The 12,196-nt window shown below is 41.3% G+C and overlaps 1 protein-coding gene across 14 annotated transcripts in view; it reads left to right on the forward strand.

The window, feature by feature from the left end:
• Window positions 1-12,196, forward strand: part of ehbp1l1a (EH domain binding protein 1-like 1a) — a 54,449-nt gene that overhangs the window by 36,178 nt on the left and 6,075 nt on the right. For 8 of the 14 annotated variants that reach the window (XM_088073137.1, XM_088073142.1, XM_088073143.1 and 5 more), the window contains 12 exons: window positions 3-68; window positions 275-493; window positions 1,303-4,667; window positions 4,756-4,810; window positions 5,032-5,235; window positions 5,537-6,088; window positions 6,550-8,946; window positions 9,203-9,296; window positions 10,521-10,687; window positions 10,806-10,854; window positions 11,445-11,951; window positions 12,053-12,107. In XM_088073137.1, coding sequence (XP_087929263.1) covers window positions 3-68; window positions 275-493; window positions 1,303-4,667; window positions 4,756-4,810; window positions 5,032-5,235; window positions 5,537-6,088; window positions 6,550-8,946; window positions 9,203-9,296; window positions 10,521-10,687; window positions 10,806-10,854; window positions 11,445-11,951; window positions 12,053-12,107 — 7,730 coding nt within the window. The remainder of the gene's footprint in view (window positions 1-2; window positions 69-274; window positions 494-1,302; window positions 4,668-4,755; window positions 4,811-5,031; window positions 5,236-5,536; window positions 6,089-6,549; window positions 8,947-9,202; window positions 9,297-10,520; window positions 10,688-10,805; window positions 10,855-11,444; window positions 11,952-12,052; window positions 12,108-12,196) is intronic. The other 6 variants (XM_088073138.1, XM_088073146.1, XM_088073147.1 and 3 more) reach the window with 6 other exon arrangements.

Consider the following 12,196-nt stretch of genomic DNA (forward strand, 5'->3'; position numbering starts at 1 on the left):
AGAAACTTGCATTGCAGAATGTGGCACTCCGTTCCTGACATGCCACTATTCTTGACTATTAGAAGGAGGTGGGTCGCCTTGGTTTGCACAGTGATGCAACAATGTGATGCATTTCCACAATAATACATTTGCTTTACATCAACACTATCTGGCTGATTAATTCATGGCAAAATTTGCATTTGTTATATGTGTTTCATACTTTGTGTAGCTTTGAGTTATTCTCTGGTTCACCAAATTCATTGAATTTTTTTCGTGTCACTTGCCATTGTTTCAGTCTCTGGGGTCAAAAGGATACTCAAGAAACACAGATATCACTGTATGAGGAGGGAGATACTGTTGACAAAGAAGCAGAGACTGCTGTAGTGACTGCAGAGGGTCATGGTTTCATGCCCTTAGAGGAGAGAAATAAAACTTTGTCAGTAGTGTCAATGGATGTTATTACTACCCGTCATGACACTGTGGATCAAGGGTGTGTTAGATTCTCTGAGAGTGGGTAAGTATGAGAGAAGCAGAAACATGGCCTTTGCTCTTGTCAGTTTGATCGGGGTGCAGTGATGTGTGTTGCATGGTTTTAATTTATAATATCTTCTTGAGGTGGACTTCATTGCTGTTTATAATAGAATTGCAGTGATTTGAGTAAAATGGTTTGCCACAGAGACACAGAATGATAATGAAACAGCAGTGGAATACTTGTAGGACTAGGTTAGTGAATCCATAAATAAATTAATAAATACATATTTAAAGAAATCAATAATTATTTTCATGGAAAGATACAGTTCAATAGTGATTTTCCGTTGCTTTACATTTTATTTGTATGTTGTACAACACTGAGTATTGTAGGAATACAGTGAGGAAAGCTTCTGTTGAACATGTTTTTTTCATTTAGTAACAATGCTGGCTTAACTGCACTGGCTGTTATAACCAGAAGCTAATGCTGTGACATGATGTACTGTTTGTGGTGGTGCTTTTTAGCTGTAGTTGGGTTGTTTTAATACAAGCTGTTTGGAGTGAACAGCATTTGTTGACTTTGCATGCATGAGAGTAAAATACTCATTTTAAGAATGATGAGTAGTGATATACAGTTTTATTTCCAATGTGGCTTTCATATGTAATTAAGTTAAATATACAGTAAAGCACTTCTTCTCACTAATTCATCAAAGTACAATGTACCAGGCTTGTATTGTGATAAAAGAATATGTAGAATTACAGTGTATCGTATTGGAATGCTGTCATACATTTTTACTTTTTTGGCATCTTCCAACAGTAACTTTGACTTTAACTTTGTATTTACCTTTTCTTTAGAAATGAAAACATGGTTGCACTTCAGCCATCATGCCCAATTGTTGCTGGTGCAGCAGAACTCCCATCCGAAACCCAAATAAATAATGCTGAGCAACAGTTAGAAAAATCCCCGACAAGCAAGGCTATACAATGGGAGGAACTACCAAAGGCAACTACAATAATATGTCCTACTGACAAGACCGTACAATGGGAGGAGTTACCAAAGGCGACTACAGAGGTAACTCGAAATGCATCAGAGGAAGAAATGGAAATGATAAAAGACATGGTCATGCTTCCTACCTTGGTGTTAGACAGAGCTTATGAAGTGAAGACAAATACACAGGCTGGATTGGCTGATCTGTTGCCAATAGCCCCAACAGTTAGTGGCATATATGAATTCACTGCTCCTTCTAAACAAACAAATGAATGCCTGCTGGAGAGCAAGTCTGATTGGGATAAGCCATCAAAGGCTAATGAAATGGTGGATAAAAAGTCTTCCCACTCTCATACACAATGTGTGCCATATCATGTGAAACCTGAAATTGAGTACAAACAGTGCACTTTTTTGGAAGCCTGTCCCAGTGTGACAAACATTGCTGGCATGCCGTCCAAATTACCCATTAAAGAAAAACACTGGCTTATAGATCAAAAACCAATCTGGGAGAGACTATCAACAATGAAGGGACAATTTCTACCAAATATATGGAAGAAAAAAACAAAAAAGAACAAGACGAACATGGTTCTACTGTTACCTACTTGCCCGAGAGAGGCCAGAAATCTAGGGTTTCCATCTGCAACACAGTACAGTGTAGTTTGTTATGGACCAAATATGGGGGGTGCTTATCCCGATTCTTCAAATGTATCCAACATACCTGGTTCACTATATATCAGTGAAGCCAATGACAGACCTGGGGTATCTCAACAGGAGCCACTTTTTGAGAAGAAAATGAAAACTGAACTTGACATGATGATGTCACCAAAAGAAAAGGATGAAATGAAACCAGTGGGTGCATTGGTTCCAACTTCCCCCAAACTTTCTTGCCTACCAGGCATCCCCTCAGTCCCACAATCTGCTGTAGCAGATCATGAATTAGATATAATGAGCCTTTTAAACTCTTGCCCGAAAACCTCTTGTATTGAAGGTATTCCATCACTGACAGAACATTTGAGAGAAAGCAAACCCTTGAGGGTGACACCTCTAAAAATCACTGCAGTCATGATTGAAGAGAGTCCACACAATGATGACATGAAGGCCATGCCAGCTTTAGCCCCAACCTGTCCAAAAGAAGCTTCTACCCTTGGATTCCCATCTGCTCTTAAACCTACGGTATTCTGTAATAAGTTTAGTATAGTCAATCTCCTTCCATCTTGCCCGGCCACCTCATGTATGGCTGGTTTTCCTTCATTACAGAAAGCTGAAAGCAAAGACTGGGACACCATTCATCAACCACTATGGGCGAAGCAAATTAAAAATGAGTCTTTATTACTACTGGAGAACAAGATGGACAAAGATACGAAAGGAGCTGTGTCTCTTGCACAAAGCTGTCCAAGAAAATCACTCATCCCTGGCTTTCCCTCTGTGCCAAAACTTAGAATGAATAATGTTGTTGACATGACAAATATGCTCAACTTTTCAAGTTCATGCTCAAAAATGTCACAAATTCCAGGATTTCCATCATCTCGTACTTCAAAAGAGTGGACAGTAAGCAAGGAACCACTACTTGAACCAAGACTGAAAGAAAAGCAGGTGTCATCTATTGACAGACATGAAGGAGATAAGAGAGCTATGAAAGCAATGGTTTCTCTCATGCCATGCTGTCCAAAACAGGCACGGACACCAGGATTTCCCTCTCATCCAAATCCTCTTACTGTTTATTGTTCACCAAATATGATCAGCCTTTTGACATTAAGCTCCCAAGATTCCAAAATCCCTGGATTCCTATCAGTTGATGGAGATATGAGTTTAAGATGGGTAACAGAAAAGGGGTCATTACTGAAGACGCTACCAAAGAAGACAGTCATACTTAGCACATCAATGGACAACAAAAAGATAATGAAGAATATGGTTTCCTGTGTGCCATCCTGTCCTAAAGTGTCAAGTATTCCCGGTTTCCCATCTATTCCAAATCCCCAAAAAGTGTATTATGGCCTAAATGTAGTCAGCCTTCTTCCTTTGTGCCCTACAGTTTCTGTCATACCTGGATTTCCATCAGTTGAAGGGCACAAGGACGAAGGATGGGGTGCTGAATTGGGTTCATTGATGCACAGTCCACAAAAGAACATTCAGTTTAGGATTAACAGCTCAACAGTTAACATAGACAAACCACACAACATGCTTGCTTTAGCTCCTTCTTGCCCAGGAGCATCAAAGATTCCAGGCTTCCCATCTGTTCCTCGTTATAATATGCTGAGTCTTGTACCCATTTCCCCCAAATTATCCACTCTTCCTGGTTTTGCATCCTTTGAAGGGGTGTCCAACTTCCAATGGATTCTGGATCCACACACTTTGTGTGATAAGCTATCAAAGGAGACAGTTTTTGTGATACACAATCCAAATCAAGATGTAGAAATTACAAAGATGATGTTGGCCATAGCACCATCTTGCCCAGAAGCAGCCAGGATCCCTGGGTTCCCCTCTGCACCTCAAACCAAACCCAGGATTGAACCCAATATGACAAGCTTCGTCCCTTGCTGCTCCAGTGCATCGAATCTCAAAGGATTTGCGTCCATGACAGCAACCCCAAGCACAGGGTGGTTAAATGACATGACACCAATCTTGCTAAAGCCTCAGGAGAAGAGGGCAGAAATGATTATATCACTTGCTGGACAGGACGATCTACAATACTATAAAATGAAAGGCATGGTGACATTAGTGACATCTTGTCCAAAAGAAGCCAGAGTATGTGGTTTTCCTTCTGCTTTAGTTGCAAACAGAACACCAAACATGGTCAGCATATACACATCTGCTCCATGTGTTTCATGTATCCCAGGTTTGCCATCAGCAAGGATGCTTAACTCTGAATGTACAGATATACAACCTAGGACAACACACAGCAAGTCACTGTTTAAGAGGCAGCAGAATGAAAGGATTCTTTTCATTGCAAAATTCCCTGCCAAAGATGAACTTGAACAAGATGAAATAAAATACATGGTCAAAATGGCTCCATCATGCCCACACCTGACTCAAGTCCCTGGGCTCCCCAGCATTTCACAGTTGAATCCCACAGAGAAAGATGCAATGACTATTCCAATTCCTTGTTCTACTGAGAAGCATACGTCACAAGAATTGCCTCTTGCACAGTCAGCAGAGTCATATCTCAAAGACACAAGAATCCCTGATGTTCCCCCCACATCTTTTTGCCTCCCAAGCACAGCACTTGCATATGGTGAGACATCAAAGTGTGAGGATGGCGTTCACATTTACCTTTCTTTGTCTTGTTTAATTTCATATATCTTACTATGCTTTTATGACAGAGGTGAAATTCGAAGGCGATGCAAAGCAAAACGTAAACCTTTGTGTAGATAAGGGGTAAGTAGTAGAGCTCAGTGCTCTTGCATTGTTTGCTGTGAAAGTGGTCAGTTTAGTGTTTGCCTAGCATGGAGTGTTTGGACCAATAAACAGTAGTTTTTATACCTTGATAATACAGTGCATGGTAAAATTCAGCATCTGTATTTCATTACATTTTGTACTGTGTTGCTGCCTGAGTTCTGTGGATCATGTCTTAAACTCCATTGTATTTGGATCCTCAGCAAATCACACATTGAGAGCACAGTAGCAGAGGAAGGCCAAACAGGGAAGAAACCATTGGACACATCAGAGCCAGTGGTCTTGGGTTGGGAAGTATTGGAGGCAGAGGGAACAATTACAGAAAAGAAGGAAAAAACCTTTCTGTCAGCAAAAGAGGAAGAGGCATCAGGATTAGTAAAGGCTATTGTGGGTGTCTTTCACAAAGGGTAAGTGTAAGACTGAAGATAATAGTGTGAAGCATGCAACATGGTGTGCATCCATTTTTGGAAAATCAGTGGAGATATTTCATAGTCCACTTAATTATACATTAAACTCAGTAACTTTGAAAACAGACTTTGACACTTCAAAGTTTGGGGCAACGTAAAAACTGGACTGCATTTGCACGAAAATGTATTTGACTTTCGCCAGTCCTCACTGCTTTACATAATTAGCTACATGTTCATTGAAACCATTGTTTTTGCATGGTTCCAGGTTTCATTTACTCACTCCACTATCCATGTCTCACAGTTATGAAACAGTAGCATCCATTTTGGGGCCGTCTAACTCTACTCTAGCTGAAGTGGAGCATCAAGCGGAGGCTGTGTCTTCTGTGGATTGGAAAGACAAGACAGTGACCCCTTCAGGAGAGTGTTCAACACATGTCATCGACAACACTACTCCCACACAGAAGACAGAGGCTGCATTTGAAGACATTCACGCCATACACAACATTAAATACCCAACAAGTGCTGAGCCTTACATGTGGGACTTGGAGGGTGACCGATCAGCGTCTCCATCACCAACTACCCGCAGTGATGATGGGTTCTTGGTTTGTGCAAACATGAAGAAATGGCCACCACTGACAGAGGCAGATATCACTGAAATATCAAAGGAAGATGGTGAACGATTAGAGGAACAAGAGGCCTCTCTTGATAGGGGGTATACAAAGGAGAGATCACTCACAGAGCAGGACTCTGTTCAAACATCAATGTGCATTGAAAATTTGCTAGTAAGGCAACACAACAGGACAGAACAGGATGAGGTTAGAACAGTGTCAACTTCTTCACAGCTGGACAAAGGGTGAGTGCTGGGGCACAATGACCCAGTTAAGTGTTTGGTTGCACGGTGTGATAGTGTATATGTTCTGCAGTTTTGGTGATAACATTGTCTTTTGTTCTGCTTACGGGCACTTATTATGCTGGAAATTAGGATGTCAGCTATTTGTAATGGCTGTAAAATGTTGACAATGTGATGTGGAATGGTAACGTTGCCTTTTTTGTAGCGCTTTACATAGGTGTCAGGGCAGCTTTGTCTTAATGTCCTTAATGTGTTACTATGTTGTTGTATTGACAGAGTGCATGTACATAAGTAAAGCAGAATATTGGAAATGAAGGTTGGTTTTGTTTTACAATGTGTCCTAAGGTTTGGTTGCTGTCTTTTTGGTCAAGCAGATTAAATCGTTGGAGATTAGTTGCATGGTATAACTATGCAATAAAGTTAAGAACAGCAAATACTGAAGCTTGTCCTTTCTTTTCCTTAAGCCCCCAACAAACAATCACAGAAGAAATTCCTGCCACTTCCCTGCAACCTGCATCAAGTGTGTCACTGACAGATGCCAATTTACACAGAGAGGTACTCATGGATAAACCCTCAGAGGTTCAGGACATCAGTCCAGTTGGACCACAAGCTGATATTGTTGTCCCTCAGCGAGGCAGAAAGCCCAGGAAAAAAGTTTCAGAACCTCAACAGAAAGAGAGTGATCAAGAAAAAGACACTGCTCCATTACGACCACTCAGAAGGAAGGATAGTTTAACACCAGATCGCAAACAAAAATCTGATGGTTTGTCAGTCAAGCTGTCACCTGATGTTGTTCCAATCCAGTCTGTAAAGAACAACGCTACTGTTGAGATAATCCCCACACAACCTGCCACTGCCCCATCTTGCAGCATAATGAAAGGGCACAGTAGCATTCCTCTTGGAGTACCTCAGACTGGTCATGCTCAAGAAAGTGCTGGTGCTCAATTAACGCCATACACAGGTGACTATAGAGAAAAAGGAGAAGCTGAGTCTGTACAAATACCCATGGATGTTGTCCCGCCTCCTCGTGTGAAAAGAAGAGATGGTAGTTTGCCACCTGAGACTTCACAGAAAACTGCCCCTTGCAAGCCTCTGAGGAGAAAAGACAGTGTCACTAAAGAGAAAGTTGTTCCAAAAATTAATGACCAACAGGAAGTCAGTTCTTCTTTGAAAACGACTGATCCTGTTCTTCCTCTACCTTGTGAGAAAAGGTCTGATGTCTCAGGTGCTGTTGAACCTTTACAGAGCTTTGACAAACCCAGTCAAAAAGTCACTGAAATGATCCCTCCACAACCCATGGGAAGAAAAGACCAAACAACCACAGAACATTCTCAAGAAACAGATTTGGTTGGGAGTGACACTCTACAGGCAGACACAGATCTGGTCTGCGTAAAGGTTACTGACCAAACCACTTGTACCAGAGAATGGCCCAAGGAAGACACTGATACATCTATAAAGGCCTCTCACATAATTCCTTCCTCTGATATTGAAGGAATTGAGAGCATCACATCAGAGAAGTTTCAAACTACTTCTCTCTCAATCATCAAGAGGATTCGTCTCCCAAAGCGTGGCAAGAAACTGCCCTCAAGCAAATCTGGGAAAGTTGAGGCCGATAAGGAGTCTGTAAAACCAGTCCATGTTGACACTGTTATAGAAGAAATAAAGCACTCAAATATAGTTGGTGACACAGCTGCTGATTCAATTGACATCCCATCTTCAGAGAAATCAAAGGATGCATCAGAGGTAGCAAAAGCAGATGAGGACAAACAAACAGTTTTTCATATCCCAAGGCCTCGTGCAAGGAAACATCTCAGTGGCTCCTTCCCAGAAGAAGTTAAACCCACAGAAAGCACATCTAGGACTTCCCATGGAGAAGAGGCACAAGCAGTAAGGCAAGGTGGTCTTTTGTCTGTTTCTTCAACAACTGAGGAATTATCAAAGGTGCAACACAGCAAAAGCTCCCCCTCTCTACCTGTGGGTGAACAACCTTGTACATCTATGGAGGAAGTGGCTCCTGTAATGTTGAGGAGAAGCAAATTGGCTATTGAAAGTAATGTTGAAACTGAGGATCGTCATATTTCAGAGAAGGCACCAGGAGCTTCAAGCTTGCCTGTACCCAAACCAAGGGTAAAGAAACGTCTCAGTGGGTCGTTCCCAGATGACATTACAATTTCTGGCTCACCACCTCCCTGTCCGCCAGACACCACAACTGACACCACTGTTTATGAAGCAGAACTACAAAATGAACAGTCAAGCTTGCCTGTTCCATTACCACGGGCCAAGAAACGTCTCAGTACAACTGACTCAGATAGCACACCACCTGTAGACAATGTATTCCCCCTAGAAGTGGAATTATCTCAGAGAAACCAAGACTATTCACCTGCCACTAGCAAAGAAACAAATGAAGGCTCAACATTGCTGGATTCAAGTGTTATCTCTGAAGGAGGTTTTATCACAATCCAAGCGGAAGATGATGTTGCATCAGAGTTGGAGCGGAAAGTACTAGAAGCAATGGGAGAAGAAGAATTCCACCAGGAAGACTCTGCAGAAGACACTGAGAAGGCACTGGATGAAATCATTGAAGGCTGGACCTTTACAGAAAAACCTGTTGCCACAGATGACTCAGAGAGAGCTGCAGAGGCCGTACCTGAGCAAGCTGACATAGAGAAAGACCTTGAAGCAGAGGTTGATCGGTCCCTTGATTCCACTGTAACATCATCTCCCGTTGACTGGCTGCATGTAGAGGATGATAGAGACAGTGAACCAATAGGAACAATCTCAAGGAAGGAAATGAGGGACGAAGAGTTGGACTTTGGATTTGTGTCTGTAGATGTAGATGCTGGTTGTTTAGAGGAAGACAGGTAAGATTAGTCAGTGCACATCAAGGTGTGTGTGTGTGGGGGGGGGTGTACTAATAACTGACTAACTCTCTACACATTAGAAGGTCATGTCCTTGTATTTTCTAATTATCTAACATGGTCCATGTTTGTGTTTTCACTTGCAACATGATTTGCAAAATCATTGATAACCAGTGTTTTGTTGTTCTTGACAAGCATGCTATCAGAGAGATTGTGGAATTGATTTCTGTTTTTGCTTTGTTTTTGTGTGTCTTTCCAGTCAAAGGGAGAAGTCACAAGTTTATGGCCTCCACCAAGCCAGTGAACCAACAACACCCCAGAAAAGACCTGCAGAAGCGGCTGCCTCTCTGGAGGTATTTTAAAGCTGCAGTTAACAATGTATAAATATATACACTAGTGTACTCACAGCTTTGTATAATGTGCGAAATGTTGCTTGGAGTCAGGGGTTGATCCAGATGTTGTAAACATTTGGTGCTCTGCCTAAACCAAGGGGAGTTTGTTGGCATGCTCCCCTGGGGAGTTTTTTTTCTATTTATCTTCGCTATATGCTCTGTTTTTCAAACCATTTGGGATAATACAATTCCCAAAAGTCTTTACGTAATTTGGGGAAAACATGATAGAAAAAAATCATCCAGTAGAGCCTTCACCCTATTTTGTCTCTAATCAGTCCTTCCAGGATTTTGCAATGTTGCAATCGCAACAGTTCAACGCATATACAGCCAATCAATATGAATTCTGATTGGCCATGCAATTTTCCTCATTCATTTTAACTTTACGACAACTTTGACTCATTTGATTGTACAGCTGCGCACAGCGTATTTATAAACTCAACCTCTCTTTCTATGTTTCTGTTTTTCATGAGACTACTGCAGCGCCAAGCGTCACACACACAATGACAGGGAGAACTGTTAGAAGCACAAGGCTAATTTGACCCAATCGTTATTGACCGAGTCAAGCCATTTGGGTGTCAGTGTAAGCTGCACCTGAACGCAAACACTTGAGCCACCCTGTTATTATCTGAATGACACAAAGTTAAATGTATTTTAATACTTACAAGATCAGGGCTTTTGAGAAAACATTCTTGGCTAGAGCCCCAGAAACCACCCCATTCTCCAGCCCTGCTCAGTGTGAAGAATTATGACCAACTTTGCAGTCCTCCTCAGTTTGCTGACCCACAAACTTCATTCTCATCAACCTAGTTTCCAGCAACAGCAAGCACTTTCCACCTGTTCAGCACCAAGCAGCTCAGAAAAAGTTAGTGACAGAGCGGTGAGGAAATTAAAAAGTGAAGTGAATATGGGACTTGCATTAATAAGGCACACAGAAACACAAATCAAAAACAATGCTTACTGTATATTGCGTTCTGTCTGCTGAATCTATTACTTGGCAATAATGCCAAATATGTTATATGTCAAATGTGTTACTCTTATGGCACCAGCATGGTGAAAAAGCAATTTTATTATGGTTCATAATGGAGTTATAGACACAGACTCACTTGATAGTTCAAGATTATAAGGTGGTGTCTTATCTGTAATTTATATTACAATCATCCCCCATTGTCATTGTGTGTGTTCTAGGGCTTTTCACCCAGTCCCAGCTTAGTGACATCCAGTCAGTCTCTGCTGGACTGGTGTCAGGAAGTCACACAGGGTCACAAAGGAGTGAAGATCACAAACTTCAGCACCTCCTGGAGGAACGGCCTTGCCTTTTGTGCCATCTTACATCACTTCCACCCAGGAAAAATGTAAGAAACAGTTGAAAATAAATGTCTGCATTTTTGTTTGTTTTTTAAAGGTATTTTATTCCCCTTAATGCAGACACTGTGTTATGTGTTCATTCTGACTAATTTTTTCTTTGTGCAGTAATTATGAAATGCTGGACCCGTATGACATCAAGCACAACAACAAGAAGGTGATTGGCTTTTTTCATAAGATTAGCATAATTTTATCATGTGTTGTTTACCCCTTTAAAACCTGGATCAACACTGTTCAGACACCTTTCACAAGCATTTAAACCTTTGAAACCTTAGCAATTTGCTTCTATTTAAAGTAAAGCAATTAGCAATTTGGCATAAAATGTCCCACAAATTGCAAGAAATTATTAAAAGGCGACAAGAGAAATTGCCTGAAAATTAGCCTAAAAAACAGAGAAAATTCTCAGAAAAAAGAAAAAAAATCCAGAAAATTATATATGACAGTAAGTTAAAGGAAAATGTGTATTTAATAATATTGTTGTTATTTTTTTTATTAGCATTGTGTTTTATTTTTGCACTTTTTTTCAGGCCATTTGTTGTTTTTGATTTTATTTACTTTTTTGTATTTGTGCTAATTTTAACTTTTGTAACTTTTTACAAATTTCTCGATAATATTTGGATCATTTCTCATTCAGTTTTTCATTGCCTTATTTGCATGTTTTTGAAAGATATCAAGCCAATTTCGTCAGGTTTCAAAGGGTTAATTACTAATCTGATCCATCCATTATTTTTTTTTTACAAACTGCAGGCCTTTGACGGCTTTGCTGAACTTGGCATCTCCAGACTGATGGAGCCTTCAGACATGGTTATGCTGGCAGTGCCTGATCGCCTCATTGTCATGACCTACCTCAACCAGATCCGCACCCATTTCACAGGCCAGGAGCTCAGTGTGCTCCACATAGACCGGGACAGCAGCGAGTCCAGTTATGCAGTAGCAGGGGAGCGGGAGAGCCAGGAGGAGGACCCCGAAGCAACCGTCCGCTACTGCACCCAGAGGCTGCAGGAGGAGGGTATAAGTCTAGAGACTAACGGGACTGCAGGCACAGCAGAGCCCAACGGCAAAGCCAAGGATGTTGTCCCACCTCCCAGAACCAAACGGCTGCAGGGTGCTGGGGCCGCTGGGGCTCCAGTGGCACCACCAAGGACTCATTTCCTGTCCAAGACTGGTTTCTCTCATGTCAAAGACGCTGATCTGGTCAAGAAGCGTAGGTCACAGCGGAGGAGTGGCTCAGTAGAGGAAGCAGACATATCAGTGGTATGGAACCTCATTGCCTTATTTATTAACCCCTGTTTGATCCTTTTTTACATTTTTCTCTTTTACTTATCTTTGATATATGTGGACCTTTTTTTTGTCAGCAGGTCGTATCAGGGCAAGAGGAGAGTGTAATTTCCCGGAGGAAGTCAGAAACTGGTTAGTCCTTCTCAAAAACAGATGCTACATATGTGTTATTATACATATATATATATATATATATATATATATATATATATATATATGTG

Source organism: Plectropomus leopardus, chromosome 23, assembly GCF_026936395.1.
Source record: "Plectropomus leopardus strain MGB_pleo_1.0 chromosome 23, ASM2693639v1, whole genome shotgun sequence".
NCBI classification, from domain to species: Eukaryota; Metazoa; Chordata; class Actinopteri; order Perciformes; family Serranidae; genus Plectropomus; species Plectropomus leopardus.